This window comes from Phoca vitulina, unplaced genomic scaffold, assembly GCF_004348235.1.
Source record: "Phoca vitulina isolate PV1807 unplaced genomic scaffold, GSC_HSeal_1.0 scaffold41, whole genome shotgun sequence".
NCBI lineage: Eukaryota > Metazoa > Chordata > Mammalia > Carnivora > Phocidae > Phoca > Phoca vitulina.
This window is the reverse complement of record NW_022589744.1, coordinates 11,891,794-11,910,389: the sequence shown is the minus strand read 5'-3', so window position 1 is coordinate 11,910,389 and position 18,596 is coordinate 11,891,794. Positions and strand designations below refer to the sequence as shown.

General features: G+C 43.7%; 1 protein-coding gene across 1 annotated transcript in view; it reads left to right on the top strand.

Moving 5' to 3' along the window:
* The first annotated feature begins 131 nt into the window (after positions 1-131).
* Positions 132-18,596, top strand: part of SRP68 (signal recognition particle 68) — a 31,368-nt gene continuing 12,903 nt past the window's right edge. The window contains exons 1-8 of the mRNA XM_032429656.1: positions 132-312; positions 1,862-1,928; positions 3,803-3,916; positions 5,908-6,103; positions 8,235-8,317; positions 8,812-8,921; positions 9,282-9,364; positions 11,498-11,638. Coding sequence (XP_032285547.1) covers positions 138-312; positions 1,862-1,928; positions 3,803-3,916; positions 5,908-6,103; positions 8,235-8,317; positions 8,812-8,921; positions 9,282-9,364; positions 11,498-11,638 — 969 coding nt within the window. The 5' untranslated portion in view covers positions 132-137. The remainder of the gene's footprint in view (positions 313-1,861; positions 1,929-3,802; positions 3,917-5,907; positions 6,104-8,234; positions 8,318-8,811; positions 8,922-9,281; positions 9,365-11,497; positions 11,639-18,596) is intronic.

The following is an 18,596-nucleotide window of genomic DNA, read 5'->3' as shown; positions in this document are numbered from 1 at the left end:
GGCTCCCGCTGGCTGGCCGGGCCGTCGGCCCTGGAGTCCGCCACTATCCCGTCAGGCCGTCGGGGCAGGCCTCGCTCTCTTCCGCCTCCGTCGTCCCGCCTCCTCTATCCCGTCTGGCTCTGCGGCGCTGGGGCAAGATGGCTGCTGAGAAACAGGTTCCCGGTGGCGGCGGCGGCGGCGGCGGCAGCGGAGGCGGCAGTGGCGGTAGCGGTGGTGGACGCGGCGGCGGGGGAGAGGAAAATAAGGAAAACGAACGGCCTTCAGCTGGATCGAAGGCAAACAAAGAATTCGGGGATAGCCTGAGTTTGGAGAGTATCCTAGAGTAATCAGGCCTAACTCGCAATGACTACGTGTCGATATGCAGGGCTGGGGGCGGGAGAGGCGGCGAGTCCCGGCAGGTCCCGGGCAGGAGAGGCCGAGGGTTGCAGTTTCTCTCGCCCTTACTTTCTGGCACTCAGAGTTACAGGGTCTGTTTTTCGACCGGTCTTTTATGGCTTCTCATTCGCTTTCCAGGCTGGGGAACGTTCTTTTCTTTCAAGCGGCCCCGGGATGTTGGGCAGATTCCTGCAGTTCCTCGCAGCTGCCCGTTTGGAGGGCTGGTGACGGGGATGACACTGTGGCCACCCCAGTGAGCTGGGCTGTCTTAGCATCTTGAGTCACTGCACTGAAGAGAGGAAACTGCAGTATTGACGTTTTAGCTTAATACTTTTGTCTGACAGCTGTTGGAGAACGGATAGTAAAAATTACAGTTTGATGCTTTGGCAGTGGAGGCAAAGATTGATTGCTCTGAGGAAGAGCTTGTTGCCCATTTTGAATATAAACGTAGCTTAACATCACTTGTATTGCTTTCTTAATAGCCCTGTAGGCATTTTATCTTGTTGAGAGTCTCGTTTAGTTGATCCGGTGGAATGGATCTGTAGTTTTCATCAGAGTGTATCACCGCTGAGTGCCTGAGACACTAGTTTGTGGCTTTTTGAAATGAATAACAAACGGAGAAGATGTAGGTGAATTTCTGAAATAACATATTTAGCTTGACATCTTAATGTCGTTTTCAGAGGATTATAGTTTCACTTTTGAACTGGTGATCTAGTTCTAAATGGATATTAGAATGCCTTGATTCTTTACAAACCTTACAGCTTCTTATTCCTTTTAGTTGTTGAAATAGTGCTTTTAGTGTTCGATATCTTAACGTAAGTCTGTAGAGGAGCATTGAGGAAACTTTAAAAGAGAACTAAAATTGTAGATAAAGGTCACTGGGCTTCCTAAAGTTTGGTACAAAATCTTAAAATATTTTATGATTCTTAATACGGAGAGTTTGGTCAGAGCTTTTTCTTTAAAAGAAGAACTAATATTTTTATGCAAGCTGTGGCCTAGTTTCGTTGGCATGTGCTAACCATAGGCTCATGCAGCACCACAGCTGTTAAGGAAAATTAGATTTGGCAGATGTAGGAAGTTACGCAAATAGAGGAGTAGTACACGTCATTTATAACCTGAATCTGCTTGAATGAGTAAAATCCTGGGTCCAGGTGTAAATCAGTGAGAACCATCCCAGTTATAATCAGTAGTTAGAATCCAGCAACTTTATTTAAGCTGTTAGATTTCAGTAATCCTCAACGGCTAATACCCTCCTTTTCTAGTTTGAAAGTAACAGTTCAGGCGATCAGTTTTTCTGCTTGCTTTGCCCTGTCCTATGACAAGATAGCTATTGAAAATGATTACGAGAGATTTCAGTAATTAGTGTACTAAGCATTTCAGAAATGTGTAACATGCTGTGGTTTGATACAAATATAGACTAATGGGAATATGTTTTGATTTATTTGGATTCTTACCATTGTAAGCTTTTCCTTAATCTTGGCTCTAGTTCTTCAGATTATTAAGGAATCCCAGCAGCAGCATGGTTTACGGCATGGAGATTTTCAGAGGTATAGGTTAGTATCATGTGTAAGATATATGGAAATTATTGTGGAATTTTCAAACTTGGTTTGCTTTTGTTAATATCCTACTTATTTTGCTGTGTCAGAAAGTATACTTAGAAAGTCTGAACTTATATTGAGTCCTCAAAATGTACTTTTCAAATTTAAAATTTCACAATGAATAAAAGGAGCCAACGTTTTTATCCATTTTGCCTCACAATATTGCAGATACATTGGAGGTTTCTGTTGAAAATAGCAAGCAGTTACGTTAATAATTTTTTTAAAAACTTAACCGTATTGTCAGAGACTTGGTTAAATGCGAAGTTTTCCAGTTATTTATTTATTTATTTAAAGTAAGCTGTGTGTCCATTGTGGGACTTGAACTCGCAACCCCAAGATCAAAAGCCGCATGCTCCACTGACTGAGCTAACCAGGCACCCCATATAAGGGGAGTTTCTATGATATCATTATAATTTATTGGTAAACTTTGTAACAGCTTTCAAGTTGGAAAACAAATTTAATATGACTCTTAAAAATAGAATAGATGCCTAATGTATAATATAGTTCAGTACTTTGGAGGCAGAAATATCCAGACTTCTTAAAAATTTTTAAAAATATTTTATTTATTTGACACAGCGAGAGAAGAGACAGAGCAAGCACAAGCAGGGGGAACAGCAGGCAGGGGAGAAGCAGGCTCCCCGCTGAGCAAGGATCCTGATGTGGGACTCGATCCCAGGACCCTGGGATCATGACCTCAGCCGAAGGCAGCTGCTTAACCGACTGAGCCACCCAGGCGCCCCCCAACCATTTTATATTGAAGATACAGGCTTTGGGGGGGAGGGGCAGAGGGAGAGGGAGAAGCAGATTCCCAGCTGAGCATGGAGCCCAGTGTGGGGCTGGATCCCAGGAGCCCAGGATCATGACCTGAGCTGAAGGCAGAAGCTCAACTGACTGAGCCACCCGGGTGCCCCTGGCTACGGACTTTTAAAAGTGCTACTGAACAAAACACTCTACAGATTCTAAAGGAGTGAGCCATGTCATAAATGGTCCACAACACTGGGTGACGTGAGCAAGGTGGGGAGTGGTAGAAGATAAAGTGGGAGAAATAAACGGGGCCAGAATGGGTAGGGTCCTATAAGCCAGGGTGACTCGTTCAGGTTAATGTAGGCACGATGAAACAATGAAAAAGTTTTAATTGGAGACTTCTAATTGGAGGGTTTTTTTTTAATTATTAAGGAAATTTTCAAAAACATGTAGAGATACTGCAGTGAATCCATCACTCAGTTATTACAGAGATCAGCGTTCTGCCCTTTTATCTGTTCCCTCTCTTTTTTTTTTAAGTTAGGCTCCATGCGGAGCGTAGAGCCCAGTGTGGGGCTCGAACTCACAAGACCTGAGCCGAGATCAGGAGTTGGAGAGTTAACTGCCTGAGCCACCTAGGTGCCCCTGTTCCCTCTCCTTTTTCAAAAAATGCTTTTTTATTGAAGGATTTTTTTTTTTTTACCATTTTATTGCCGTATAATTTATATACAGAAAAGTATACAGAAAGAGATGAATTTTTCACAATCTGTCACCAGCAGACATTATCAGACGACATTACCAGCATCCCAGAAGTCTCCCTTTTGCTCCTTCTAATCACAAACCCTTCCTCCCAAAAGGTCACCACAGTCATGACGTCTGACACCTTAGATTAGGTTTGAAATATGTTTCCAGTGACACCAGTCGTACCGCCCTGCAGGTTTTAGTTAACTAAATGTTTGCAAGATGATGTGTGGTGTCTGTGGTAACCATAAGTAGAACATCTCAAACCTTTGACCTTACTTTATTGTAGAATGTGCTATTGAAAGTACTATTGGGTTGCCTGAATTATTGTTGTTTTTTTATTTCAGGGGCTACTGTTCCCGTAGACAAAGACGTCTTCGGAAAACACTCAACTTCAAGATGGGGAACAGACACAAATTTACAGGGAAAAAAATAACTGAAGAACTTCTGACTGATAACAGGTATTGACTGCTCTGTGCTAGTTGTTAAATACTTCTCGCTAATGCGTTTATTGAACAATTGTGTGTTAGACCCTGTGCCAAAACCCTTTAATTCCCTCAGGTGATTCTTCTAGGAGCTCTCTGGAATAGACATGTTTACTATTCTTAAGTCATAGGATGAGGAGACTGAGGCTCAGAGAGGTTTGGTAACATTTTCAGGAGGTGTGGCGGAGTGCTAAACGCTAAAGTCCGTGATTAGAACCTGATGGGGTATTGGGTAAGGTTCTGGAATGCAAGTTTCAGTGTGTAAGTGCTTACTTAAATCCATATATCTTAAATGAAATCTGCTGTGTGTGAATTTTCCAGAAGAGTTTTATGTTTCGGTGCTGAATGCAGCCATTCTTAAATTTGCAGAAGGATCACTCTGTCAAGCAGCATGTATTAAAGGTCTCTAGGCCAGTTCCTCAAATTTCAGCCCGTGGGCCAAATTGGTCCTTTTGCCACCTGTTTTTGTAAAGTGTTTTGTTTGTTTTGTCTTTTTTTTTGAGAGAGAGCGCGGCGCTTGAGCAGGGGCACAAGCACGCACAAGAGGGGGGAGGGACAGAGGGAGAGGGAGAAGCAGACTCCCCACTGAGCACGAAGCCTGATGGACGCCAGGTTCAAACCCAGGACCCTGGGATCATGACCTGAGCCGAAGGCAGATGCTTAACTGACTGAGCCACCCAGGTGTCCCTTGTTTTTTTTTTTTTTTTTTTTAGGTAATCTCTACACCCAACATGGGGCATGAACTCACAACCCAGAGATCAAGAGTTGCATGTTCTAGTGACTGAGCCAGCCAGGCGCCCCAGGGGGATTTTGATAGGGAAACCGGGAAGCCTGCATTGAGGAGGCTGGACCTTGAGGGGTTTCTGAGAGGAAAGAACATTCTGTGTGAGGGGAAACAGCTTGCCTTGGTGTCTGAATGTACTTTAGGAATTACAATGCTCTGGACAGTTAGCTGCTGCTTAGGCAGCAGAGAGGCTGGGAGCTTGGTGTATGGAGACACAGAGAACTAGAGCATGGAGCCCATGATGGGCTTCAGCAGGAGGTATTGGTTAAATCTGATGAGAACAGGTTAGGAAGGGTCTCTGTGATAATGAGATCCTTTATTTTGAAGAGATAAGATTAAGCTCACGTTTAAGGAAGATTAATCAAGGCAGTAGCTTAAAAGATTTTCCAGTATCATAATAAAGTGGCTAATTTATTCAGTCTTTATTAGTAAGTGCCAGACTCCGGTGTAAGTGTGTTACATGTATTACTACACGGGAGACTGAGGCACAGAAAGATTAGTACTTTGTCCAGTGTCACATAGTTAGTGACAGATGGTCCTGAGATTCCAACCCTGACTCTAGAGCCTTTTTCTTAACCACTTCAATATGGTGCCTCTTAAGGACTTGGTTTTCAGCTGGGTTGGGATGGAGGGGGTGTTGATTCAAAGATGAGGCCAGATTGTGTGCCTGGGCTCCCTCTTTGCTAAAATTGGGGAGGAGTAAGTCTGCGTTTGCCCAGTTTGAGGTGGTGGCAGGTGTTTTTAGTGAGCTGTGTCTGGTGGGTGGTTAGAAATTTGAGGTGGAGCCTGATCGGAGATGCTGGTTGGGCGCCATGATTGATACTGGGAGAAGAGTAGTGCTTTTTCTTCTTTTTCTTTTTTTTAATATTTTTTAAGTTTTAGAGCTTAAGTGAGAGGGGCAGTGACAGAGGGAGAAAGAATCTCAGGTAGACTCCACGCTGAACGCAGAGCCCGATGTGTGTGGGGCTCGATCTCACAAGTCTGAGATCAAGACCTGAGCCAAAACCAAGAGTCAGACACTTAACCAATTGCGCCCCCCAGGCCCCGAGAAGGGTAGTTCTGAGGAGGAAAGCCAGGGAGGGTGTCGGGAGAAGTTGAGAGGCTGAAGATCGTGCCTTGGGGAATATCAAAGTCTGATGCTCTTGGCGTTCATTGTTCAGGTTGCCCGTTTTCTCTTGCTTAGGTATTTGCTTCTGGTTCTGATGGATGCTGAACGAGCCTGGAGCTATGCCATGCAGCTGAAACAGGAAGCCAACACTGAACCCCGAAAACGGTTCCACTTGTTGTCTCGCCTGCGCAAAGCCGTGAAGCACGCAGAGGAATTGGAACGCTTGTGTGAGAGCAATCGCGTGGATGCCAAGACCAAGTTAGAGGCTCAGGTTAGTGTCTTTTTTTTTTAAAGATTTTATTTATTTGACAGAGACACAGCGAGACAGGGAACACAAGCAGGGGGAGGGGGAGAGGGAGAAGCAGGCTTCCTGCCGAGCAGGGAGCCCGATGCGGGGCTCAATCCCAGGACCCTGGGATCATGACCTGAGCCGAAGGCAGACGCTTAACGACTGAGCCACTCAAGTGCCCCTCAGCTTAGTGTCTTAACGTCAGCTTTGCTTTATTGTGATAAGAGACGTGATTTTATAGTTAAATGGAACAGTTTCTTAATGTTACAAATTGACAGAAGAGGAAATAACATGGTCTTGCTTTTTCTTTTTAAAGATTTTATTTATTTATTTGACAGAGCGAGAGACAGCGAGAGAGGGAACACAAGCAGGGGGAGTGGGAGAGGGAGAAGCAGTCTTCCCACCGAGCAGGGAGCCCGATGTGGGGCTCGATCCCAGGATCCTGGGATCATGACCTGAGCCGAAGGCAGACACTTAACGACTAAGCCACCCAGGCGCCCCTGGTCTTGCTTTTTCAAGGCGAAGTTGGCATCTCTTATTTTTGTTTTTGAGTTCTTGGCTTGTTTTTGTTTTCTTCCCCCCTAACTTTATGTATGTATGTATGTATGTAATCTCTGCACCCAGTGTGGGCCTTGAACTCATGACCCCAAGATCAAGAGTCATATGGTCCACCAACTGAGCCTGCCCTTGAAATGGAGATAGAAAGCTTGATTCTTAGATCTGGGAAGTTCACAAAATAATTTTTTTTTCAGGGCTCTCTGCATTTTTAAATTTTATTTAAGTTCAGAAAAAAAAAATTCAGTTACCATATAGTGTATTAGTTTCAGAGAAATGAGATTTTTTTTTTTTTTAAAGATTTTATTTATTTGACAGAGAGAGACACAGTGAGAGGGAACACAAGCAGGGGGAGTGGGAGAGGGAGAAGCAGGCCTCCCGCGGAGCAGGGAGCCTGACATGGGGCTCGATCCCAGGACCCTGAGAGCGTGACCTGAGCCGAACGCAGACGCTTAATGACTGAGCCACCCAGGCACCTCTGAAATGAATTTTTAAAAAGAGATAGATACTGCAAATTTACGTTCAGTTTCTGATACTGAATGTTATATCCTGGAAGCTAATTGTTAAGTCACGTGAAGAAAAACAGACTTTTTTTTTTTTTTAATTCTAGTCAGTGAATGAATCATGGTGAATTATCTGTGTATCACATTTTATTTTTTTTTTTAAGATTTTTATTTATTTATTTGACAGAGACACAGCAAGAGGGAACACAAGCAGGGGGAGTGGGAGAGGGAGAAGCAGGCTTCCCGCCGAGCAGGGAGCCTGATGTGGGGCTCGATCCCAGGACCCTGAGATCATGACCTGAGCTGAAGGCAGACGCTTAACAACTGAGCCACCCAGGTGCCCCTGTGTATCACATTTTATTAAATGAAGTTTTCTCTCTCTTTTTTTTTAAAGATTTTATTTATTTGACAGAGACAGCGAGAGAGGGAACACAAGCAGGGGGAGTGGGAGAGGGAGAAGCAGGCTTCCCGCTGAGCAGGGAGCCTGATGCGGGGCTCAATCCCAGGACCCCGAGATCATGACCTGAGCCGAAGGCAGACTCTTAACGACTGAGCCACCCAGGCACCCTTTCTCTCTCTTTTTTAAAAAAAGATTTATTTATTTAAAGAGAGAGCAAGTGTGCCGCGGGAAGGGGCAGAGAAAGTCTTCAGCAGACTCTGCTCTCTGAGCGCGGAGCCCGATGTGGGGCTTGATCCCATGACCCTGAGATCATGACCTGAGCTGAAACCAAGAGCTGGTCGCTCAGCTGACTACACCACCCAGGCGCCCCAATAAATTTTCTCTGTTAAAATCACCCTGAATAGGGGTGCCTGGGTGGCGCAGTTGGTTGAGTGACTTTTGATCTCAGTTCGGGTCTTGATCTTAGTGTTGAGTTCAAGCCCCATGTTAGGCTCCAGGCTTGAAGCCTTCTTAAAAATAAATAAATAAAATAAAATAAAATCACCCTGATGAATATCTCTGTATTCCTGATGTCAAAGCTGAAAGCAGGTGGAGGAGATTGAGCGGTGGCCTTGGCTCTTGGGTGTTGAAGCAGCTCCCTTCTTCCCCTTTCCAGGCTTACACGGCTTACCTCTCAGGAATGCTGCGTTTTGAACATCAAGAATGGAAAGCTGCGATTGAGGCTTTTAATAAATGCAAGTAAGTCCTCTGGTTCAAAAGCCATGGCCAATTTCGATTGTACATAGTCCCTTTCAAGCTGCAGATCACCTAATGATTGTTTCTACAGAAGTACAGTTATTCATTTATTTAGTTAAGATTTATTTATTTTAGAGTGTGCATGTGGGAGAGAGCACTCAGTGGGGAGGGGCAGAGGGAGACGGAGAATCTCGAGCAGACTCCCTGCTGAGTGCGGAGCCTGACATGGGGCTCAATCTCATGACCCCAAGATCATGACCTGAGCCGAAATCAAGAGTTGGACACCCAGTCGACTGAGCAAGCCCCAGTTACTTATTTTGTTTTCCTTCCCTTCCCTTTTAGGAATATTGATTATTCTCATTCATCCTTAGAACCGTGCCAGTTCTCATAGTTGGTAGAAGGGTCTCAAAGTGCCGTGTTTTGTTTTTAGCCATCGTGTTCTTTTTTATTTTCTTGAAGTAAGGCTGCTGTGAAAGCTGGTGTTTCTTTCCTCGCAGAACTATCTACGAGAAACTGGCCAGTGCTTTCACAGAAGAGCAGGCCGTGCTGTACAACCAGCGTGTGGAAGAGATCTCACCCAACATCCGCTACTGTGCATATAACATTGGTGAGCAGGGGCTGAGTGCAGCACAGACGGGTGGGCTGGTGGTGGTTCATCCCGGAGAGCCTAGAGGATTTGTTTAACTTTCGTGCTTTCCTTGTCCCTGCATCCGTCCTCGGCACGGGTTTTGGCTGATGAGAAAAGTAGAGCTGTCGACATTAGCCCAGCTTAAAGTCACAGAAGGCAGTTCCTGTGCTTTGTTTCCATCCCGCCAACTTCTGTACTCCTCAAGAGCTTTGTGAAAGGACTTGAGGTTCACTGAACTGTGCCTGTGCAAGAGGAAGAGCTTGGAGTTGAATCTAGTGGTTCTTGAGAGATCAGACCAGACCCTTGAGGATTGCTGCTCAACAGCTCTCTCTTTCTCAGGGGACCAGTCCGCTATCAATGAACTTATGCAGATGAGATTGAGGTCTGGGGGCACTGAGGGTCTTCTGGCTGAAAAATTGGAGGTAATCTAGTCTGTACGTTTTTGTGAAGTCTTTGGTTGGAAAAAGTCTAGAAAAAGAAGTAATTCATCATCTCAGTACTCATTGTAATTGCTATTAATATATGCATATTTATATCCATGTATTTTTAACAAACTTTTTTCATTTAATATTTTAAAGTATTCGTTTTTTTATTTCATTTATTTTCTAGGCAAGTAATGTAGGAAAATAGAGAAAGTAGGAAATACAAAAGATGGGGGAAAACTAAAATCACATGGTAAAATCAGAGGTAACCACTACTACTAAGGTGATGAATAGCTTACAGATTTTTGTATACGTAGGAAAGAAAGGTATATGTACATATATTTTTTAAGATTTTATTTAGAGCGAGAAAGAGCACAGGCTGGGGGAGAGGGAGAGAGAGAGAGAATCCCAAGCAGACTCCCTGCTGAGTGCAGAGTCCAACACAGGGCTCAATCCCATGACCCTGAGACCACAACCCAAGCTGAAACCAAGAGTTGGACACCCAACTGACTGAGCCACCCAGCTGCCCCAAAAAGGCGCACGCGCTCATATATGTATATGTTTGTTTTTAAAGACTTTATTTATTTGTCAGAGAGAGAGAGGGAGGGCACAAGCAGGGGGAGTGGCAGCAGAGGGAGAAACAGGTTCCCTGCTGAGCAAGGAGCCTGATGTGGGACTCAATCCCAGGACCCTGGGATCATGACCTGAGCCGAAGGCAGATGCTTAACCAACTGAGCCACCCAGGGGTCCCAAGGCATATATTTTTTAAATGGGATCTCAGGGGGCGCCTGGGTGGCTCAGTTCTTAAGCGTCTGCCTTCGGCTCCGGTCATGATCCCAGGGTCCTGTGATCGAGCCCTGCATCCGGCTCCCTGCTCCGCGGGAAGCCTGCTTCTCCCTCTCCCACTCCCCCTGCTTGTGTTCCCTCTCTTGCTGTGTCTCTCTCTGTCGAATAAATAAATAAAAATCTTAAAAAAAAAAAAAGGGATCTCAGTATACACTGTTCAGTAACGTGCTTTTTATTTTTTTAATTTTTAAAGATTTTATTTATTTTGAGAGAGAGAGCATGAACGGGGGGGGAGGGGCGGTCGGAGAGGGAGAAGCAGAGTCCCTGCTGAGCAGGGAGCCCAATGTGGGGCTCGATCCTAGGACCCCAGGATCATGACCTGAGCCAAAGGCACATGCTTAACCAACTGAGCCACCCAGGCACCCCAGTAACGTGGTTTTTAAATATAACATCTCGAGTGGTTTTTTTTTCCACTTCAGTAAATATTCCTACACTGTCATGTTTTGATAGCCACGTAGTACTCTATTGTACTGAAGTCTGCTTCATTTGAGCACTTCACTATTGTTAAGTGATAAATAGTATTACCATGAATATCAGTGTTTTTGTACACATTCTTAGTTATTTCCTTAAGATACATTCCTAAGTATGGGGTTGAATATTTTGGAAGCTTTTGATTCATATTGACAAATATCTTTAAGGAAGTTTCTACTAAATTACATTTCTGTTTATAGAATATACAGATAGTTTCTCTCCTATACTCTTACTGAAACTTAGTGTTGCTCTTTTTAATTTTTTTAAGTTTTCAGAAATTTTTTGTCATTATTATTCTTTTAAGTAGGCTCCACATCCAGCATGGGGCTTGAACTCATTACCTCCAGGCCAAGAGTCACATGATCTACTGACTGAGGCAGCCAGGCGCCCCAGTGTTGCTCTTTTTTAACTTTCTGTTATGTCCTTTTAATGTTTGAGTTTCTATAAGCTAAGATAGATGATACCAAGGGGCGCCTGGGTGGCTCAGTCGTTAAGCGTCTGCCTTCGGCTCAAGTCATGATCCCAGGGACCTGGGATCGAGCCCCACATCGGGCTCCCTGCTCGGCAGGAAGCCTGCTTCTCGCTCTCCCACTCCCCCTGCTTGTGTTCCCTCTCTTGCTGTCTCTCTCTCTCTGTCAAATAAATAAATAAAATCTTTAAAAAAAAAAAAAAAAGATGATACCATGGAGGAATTTAAATACAATTTGTATACTACTCTGTAAGGCCTAATATGTTAGTTATAGAAAGAGACAACTAACAGTTCTTTCTGCCTTTCACCACCAGCAATTAAAGCTTTGACTTTTGAAAACTTTCCAGGCATTGATCACTCAGACTCGGGCCAAACAGGCAGCCACCATGAGCGAAGTGGAATGGAGAGGGAGAACGGTTCCAGTGAAGATCGACAAAGTGAGGATCTTTTTATTGGGATTGGCTGATAACGAAGCAGCCATTGCCCAGGTGAGGGGCAGCTGCCCGTTCCCTCTTCCGTGTGTGTCTGAAGTTGTCCTTGTGTGTTTACGATGTAGATGGGTGTTCATTTCTCACAAAGCAAAAATTTGTCTTAATGCTATTTGAGATTTGGTCACCAAATTATTGTAAAAGTTGAGCTCATAGGAGAGTTCTTGCATTGAGAGGGCAAAGATAATTGGCAGCGGCAGTCCTCGACGTGGACGTGGAAATGAGAGCGGTGAGAGGCTGGCTTAATGCGAGGGGTCCCGTCCGGCCCAGCAGGTGGTGCAGCAGCCTACTGTTATGTCTCTCTGACCTCTTGTGCTAGCCTTCTGTCCCTGAAGGGGCCCCTGTCATTCCTGAGCCTCTCCAGGAGAGTCTGGCTAAGCCAGAATATCTTGTTCTACATGTGGCGTTTACGCCATGTTCATGCAAAGTGGTACTGCTCGATGTTGCTTATGGCCATAATTGTTACCTGTTCGTGGGTATGAACAACTGAATAAGTTCCAAAAGATGAGAGATCCTGGTGATCTTGCTTTGTACAAAGTAGACAGTGATGAAGACACTTTCTGGATCTCTTCCTCCATGGGGTAAAGAGCATCTTAAAAAAACACCCAGCTGCTGAGCAGGTCTGCAGCTTGCCCCAGGGGCGTTTCCTGCCCCTTCACAGTAAGCCATTGCACCCTGAATAATCTGTACGTGGGAGTGCTTTGTTGGTTGTGCTCATCAGTTGTTTTAAGCGTCCAAACTTTTCAGTGACTTCTTCCGAAGTAGCTACTCTGGGTTGAGGACAGCTTTCAACAGTGGGAGAACTTCTTTGTGCCTCTGTCTAGGTTGTGTGTTGCTTCTCTCGTTTCTCTTCGATTTGCATAAAGGGCAGAAGACGAGAGCAATACTAGTAAGTTGATTTGTCCTTTAAAAGACTGAGAAGCTTTTCTGGAGAGCATTTCATTGGCACTGTTGTATGGTAGTGTCTCTTCTGGACTTCGATTCTCATAGCAGCTCTTGAGCTTATGTGGTTGGGTTAATTCTTTTGTTCACTGTGGTATGTTCTGGAAGAGAAGAGCTGCCGTCAGTGACAATGGGGCAGGAGTTCTGGCTGCGGTCAGGGTTGGGGGGTGGCCATGCGGCAGATTAAATGGGTCTCTTTAGGAATGGGCCACACGTATATTAAAGGACAAGGAACGCTAACATTTACTAATTTTAAAAAGTTATTTAGCTTAAAGTTTAGAAAAGGTAAATGTTTTAAAGTCCCATTTCCCATATACCTTCATTGATGTTGCATTTGCTCATAAAAAGGACAACGCTGGATTTCCTTTTAGCCTTTTTCATGTTCACAAGTGATGTTACGCATTTTTTTACTTGTAGAAATCATACTGCAATCTGATTTTGAATCCTGTTTTTCTTAGCATGTTATAACGATTTTCCATGGTCTTATGTATCAGTTCACAAAATTTAAAAATACATGGTGGTCACTTGGACAGAGACACCTCAGAGATGAGCAAAGGAGGGTAATAGTCTTCCTTAATGTCCCAGATACACTGTTTAAAGCTTTCAAGTTTTGGGGCGCCTGGGTGGCTCAGTCGTTAAGCGTCTGCCTTCGGCTTAGGTCATGATCCCAGGGTCCTGGGATCGAGTCCCACATCGGGCTCCCTGCTCGGCGGGAAGCCTGCCTCTCCCTCTCCCACTCCCCCTGCTTGTGTTCCTGCTCTAGCTATCTCTCTCTCTGTCAAATAAATAAATAAAACCTTTAAAAAAAAAAAAAAAAGCTTTCAAGTTTTTACTTTTTTAATCTTATGGGGTGGGTGATACTCTCATTGTACAGATGGGAAAACAGGTCTGAGAGAGACCATATAACTTGAGCCATACTCGTCTGATAGAAGGGAGTGCTTGCCTATAAACCATGCCCTTTTGACTCCAAAGCTCGTGTTCCTTGAACTTTTCCATGTATCAGGAAGGCTAGTAACAGGATCATTTTACTTCGCTTTGGTGAATAGCTAATGTAATCTTAATATGGTACATGGTACAAAAGCAGAGTCCTGGGCCCCTGGATTAGATGGAATGAGCAGAACGTTAATTGAAGCAAATAGTCCTCTCCAATTTAGTAGATTAGTTGGGGCAGGGGAGTTTCCCATGTGGAAAGAGAAGGGATAGTGGGGTTTTATCTGAATTTATCTTTCTCCTGCTTTGTATGCATAATTAAAAAATAAAAACCCACACGGTGGAGATCTTTTGCCTTATTCATAAAATCAGCTTGAGCTATATTAGATGAAGTAAAAGCATTTTACAATTGCACTTGAAGCCATTGCTTTTAAAATTGAAGATCATTTCAATCGTGATGACTAGTTGAGCTTTGTGTACATTTTTAAAAGGATTACTCTCAGATTTGAGTGTTAGCATATATGAAGGGTTCACTTCTGGGTCTTCAGGTCACTGTTGCTCCTTTTTTTTTTTTTTTTTTTAAGATTCATTTATTAGAGTGTGCTCTCCGGGGGGAGGGGCGGGAGGAGAAGGAGAGAGACTCTCAAGCAGACTCCCCACTGAGTGAGGAGCCCGACAATGGGGCTCAGTCTTATGACCCTGGACCCTGAGATCACGACCTGAGCTGAAACCAGGAGTTGGACACCCAGCCGAGCCACCCAGGTGCCCTGTAGCTGTTCCTTCTAAAGCAGTTCAAGAGTGACCAAAATTTTGGTAGTAATGGCAAGAAAAAAAGAGCAATGTTGGGGTACCTGGCTGTCTCAGTCGGTGGTGCGTGCAGCTCTTGATCTTAGGGTCGTAAATTCAAGCCCCATGTTAGAGCCTACTTGACAAAACAGCAGTGTTACTCCAACATTGAATAGATTTTAAAAAAAAATAACAGTTGATTCTTGAACAACATAGGTTTGAACTGTGTAGGTCCACTTACAGGTGGACTTTCTTTTGATAAATATAATACAATGCTGTGAATGTATTTTCCATATGACTTTCTAAATGTTTTCTCTCCCCTAGCATATTTTATTAAAAGAATATAGTATATAACATAGATTATAATGTATAGAATCTAGGATATACCAGAGAGGAGGTGGTTGGGCGGGATGGGGAAAGGGTACACTGATGAAAAAAGTTATAAAATCATTAAAAAAAAAGTACTCAAGGCCCCACCCGCCAGAGATTTTGATTTAGTAAGTCTGCATTGGGGCCCAAGAATTTGCTTCTCTTATAAGTTCCCAAACGATGCTAATTCTGCTGGTCCCAGGACCATGCTTTGACTAGCTCTACGTATTTTAATTATTTATTAGATATTTGTGAAGAGATGAAAGAAAATTAAAAGGCTTTGGCAAGGGGCGCCTGGATGGCTCAGTCCTTGAGTGTCTGCCTTCGGCTCAGGTCATGATCCCAGGGTCCTTGGGGCTCCTTGCTCCGCGGGAAGCCTGCTTCTCCCTCTCCCACTCCCCCTGCTTGTGTTCCTGCTCTCACTATCTCTCTCTCTCTAAAATGATTAGATAAAATCTTTAAAAAAAAAAAAAAGGCTTTGGCAAGCAGGAATGGCATACGGGTGTTTAATTGCTGTTCCATGGGCTACGGTGGAGTGTGTGAAGGCTGTAAGAAAGCAGAGGCTTAGAGGGAGCCGTACTGAGGACAGTTTCACATCTTTCAATTTGAGAGTAAAGGCTGAAGAGGGAGGAATATTTGAAGGCTATTAACGTAATTTTCAGTGTTAAATCAATCTTGTATATCTGAGGTAACCCCACTTGGTTATGGTATATTATTGTACTTTTTATACATTGCTGGATTTCATTTGCTACTATTTAAGAATTTTGCATCTATTTACATGAGGAAGTGGCTTATAATTTTCTTAGAATGTCTTTTTTCAGGGTTTGGTATCAGGGTTGTACACACCTCATAAAACAAGTTTGGGGGCGCCTGGGTGGCTCAGTCGTTAAGCATCTGCCTTCAGCTCAGGTCATGATCCCAGGGTTCTGGGATCGAGCCCCGCATCAGGCTCTCTGCTCGGCCGGGAGCCTGCTTCTCCCTCTCCCACTCCCCCTGCTTGTGTTCCCTCTCTAGCTGTCTCTCTCTCTCTCTGTCAAATAAATAAAATAAAATCTTTAAAAAAAAAAACAAGTTTGAAGATTTTCCTTCCTTATTTCTGAAAGAATTTATGTAATACCAGTATTTTTCTTTTTCAAATGTTTGTTGTAATTCACCAGTGAAACTATTGGGCTTAGAGTTTTCTTTGTAGGAAGGGTTTGTTTTTCCTTTTTTGGGATGGGATATAATTGACATAAAACATTAGTTTCAGGTGTACAGCATAATGATTTGATATTTACGGGAAGGTTTTTAAATTTTGTTGCTTGTTTTAAATTTAATTCCTTTATGAGATAAAGAGCTACTCCGATTTTCTGTTTCATCTTATGTCCTTTGGATGAGTCTTATTTTTAAAAGGCATTTATTAATTTCGTGTACATTGTTGAATTTATTGACATAAAATTTATAATATTTCCTTATCATTTCAGTGTTTGTTGGATGTGTAGTGTTAGCCCCTATTAAGTGCCTGGTTAATGTGCTGATTGCAGTGAATACAGTTCTCTGGTTGTTAAAGATCTTACAGTGCATTAGGGTCCCTTCTAAGTATCAGAGGTCTTTAAATAATGTGGCAGATGTGAAAGATGTAGATCAGACAAAATGTGTGTCAATCCCAGGGAATCCTGGTAAGGTTTTAACATTAAAACAGTTCAGTGTCTACTGTCCTATACACACATATGTATCAAATCTAGCCATTAAGTAAAATAATTCAAGTACAGTATGAAATAAAGTTCAGTTAAATCCTTAGATGTCGGGTCTAGCACTGTAGCTGATTAAATATCTATTGAATTGAATCAACCATGGGTTATTAACTAGGGAAAATGCCCTTTGGCCATTTGAGGTTAATCCCAGGAAGAACCACGTGCCCCTTGGTGCCACTACCAGATTATTTGGCTGGATGTCACACAGGTCTTCTCCACCTTCCCTATTCTCATTGTGTGGGTTGTTCCCTGCCCTGGGGACCAAGAGCAGTGCCTTGGAGATGCAGGGCTCTTGGTTTCAATGTTCTTTTTTTTTCTTCGTAAAGATTTACTTTTCAGTAATCTCCACACCCAATATGGGGTTTGAACCCACAACCGAGAGATCAAGAGTCGCACGTTCCACCGACTGAGCCGGCCAGGCGCCTCTTCATGTTTCTTCGCCTGGCTAGTGTTGGTATTGCCCCCCGTAGGGACTGGAATGCAAGCATTTGGTAGGCCGTTTATGCTTGCTTGTAGAGGTTTTGTGACATTTAAATACTAGACTAACAGCAGTTTACTGAAAAGCATAGAAGGAAGAAATAATTCAGGGAGATAAAGTGTTAGACTGAAAAGACAAGAGCAGGGAATTAATCCGCTGCCAAAATCCAGTTGCAAAATTCTTGGTCTCCTGAGCCAGGCTTTATGTCTTCTTGGGCTGAATAATTGTGTTACTTTATAATTTGTTTCTGTTTTGTTTTATTAATCCTTGATTCTGCCTGACTTGTCACTGGTGGTTGCATTGTGAGGATGTTGTCAGCTCTTTTGGAGAGATGGCCGGTTTGATGAGTTTTATCCTTGGGTTATGGTTAATAATTTAATGTGTGGGCGAAAGGGAGACCATTTGTCCTTCTCTTTAAAAAAAAAAAAAAAGCTGTTCCTAAGTGCGGTTTGTATTCTCCTTTACCAGATTTCCATGTGTTGTTTCCTGGACCTTAGTGGCCTGGGGAAGGCTTGGTTCCCATTCCCTTGGTTCTCCTGTGGGTGTGGTGGAGAATGTGGTCATACTCGCCTTGTCTGTCTCTTAGTCACACCGCCACCTTCCAGCAGTCTTTGTAGACAAGTGAAAACAATCTGGAAACTCTCTTGAATAGCAGGGGGTCTCTACCTCAGGACACACAGCAGCTGCATTCCCTCTTCAGGTCCTTGAGACACATCTTGAGGCTGTCAGCACATCTTGGGGTGTTCCAAGTTTTATAAAAATTGATCTAGAATTTGTTTTTATTTATTAGGTCCAAGTAACACATTACTTCTGGGTTGAAGATTTCTCTGTCTCAGAGGCACGCCTGGAAAAAGGTGCAGGCAGACCATAAAGTCTTATGCAGGGAGTTTGCCGCTTGGGTTTAGGAGCCCATTCTTGTTGGTTCCATGACTGACTTGGGTCTGCATGTAGATGCTGAGGAATCCTGCCTCTGCGTGTAGAGAGGTGTTTCTTGTTCGTTGTCTTTTCAGGATGATTTTAGCCTCCAAGATAGGTATGTAAATATGAGTGAAGTAGCAAAGTACATTTCAGGCTTCCTACTTGGAGACATTTTGTTCAGCCCAGGGAGAACCCTGAGAACCTCTGCTGCAGAGATTAGTGATCTCTGAGTCACCGTGCAGTGTCGGTGGCAGAAAACCCAAGTGACTGAAGCTCTCCCCTTCCGATGGGCTTTTTCCTGCAGTGTGGTTTCAGTCTTCGGTAAAGTTCCCAGTGGAACTTAGACTTCTGTGGAAGCAGTGGAAGGTTTGCTTACGTTCAGCACCTTGATGTAGAGGTGTCCTTATTCTGAGGGAACAAGAGTAATACATGGCAGTAAAGAGGTTTATATTTTGCATCATTTTAGTTTTTTTTATTTGAGCTGCACTCTCTCTACAGTAAAGCAGACAAATCCTGTGTAGCTGGTGAAATGAAGTTTACTCTTCTCTTTATATACCCATTGCCCCAAATGTCGAACTTCTTAAAATGGTGTTGGTGGTATATCTGCCAGATTGTAAGACATCAGAACTGATGCATGAGCTCATCCTGCCTGCTAACAGTGTGGCTCCGGGGTGTGTGTGTGTGTACTGTGTGCGTGTGCGCAGTGTGTGTGTGTGTGTGTACTGTGTGTGTGTACACTGTGTGTGTGTACAGTGTGTGTGTGCGCACAGTGTGGCTCCGGGGTGTGTGTGTGTGTGTGTAC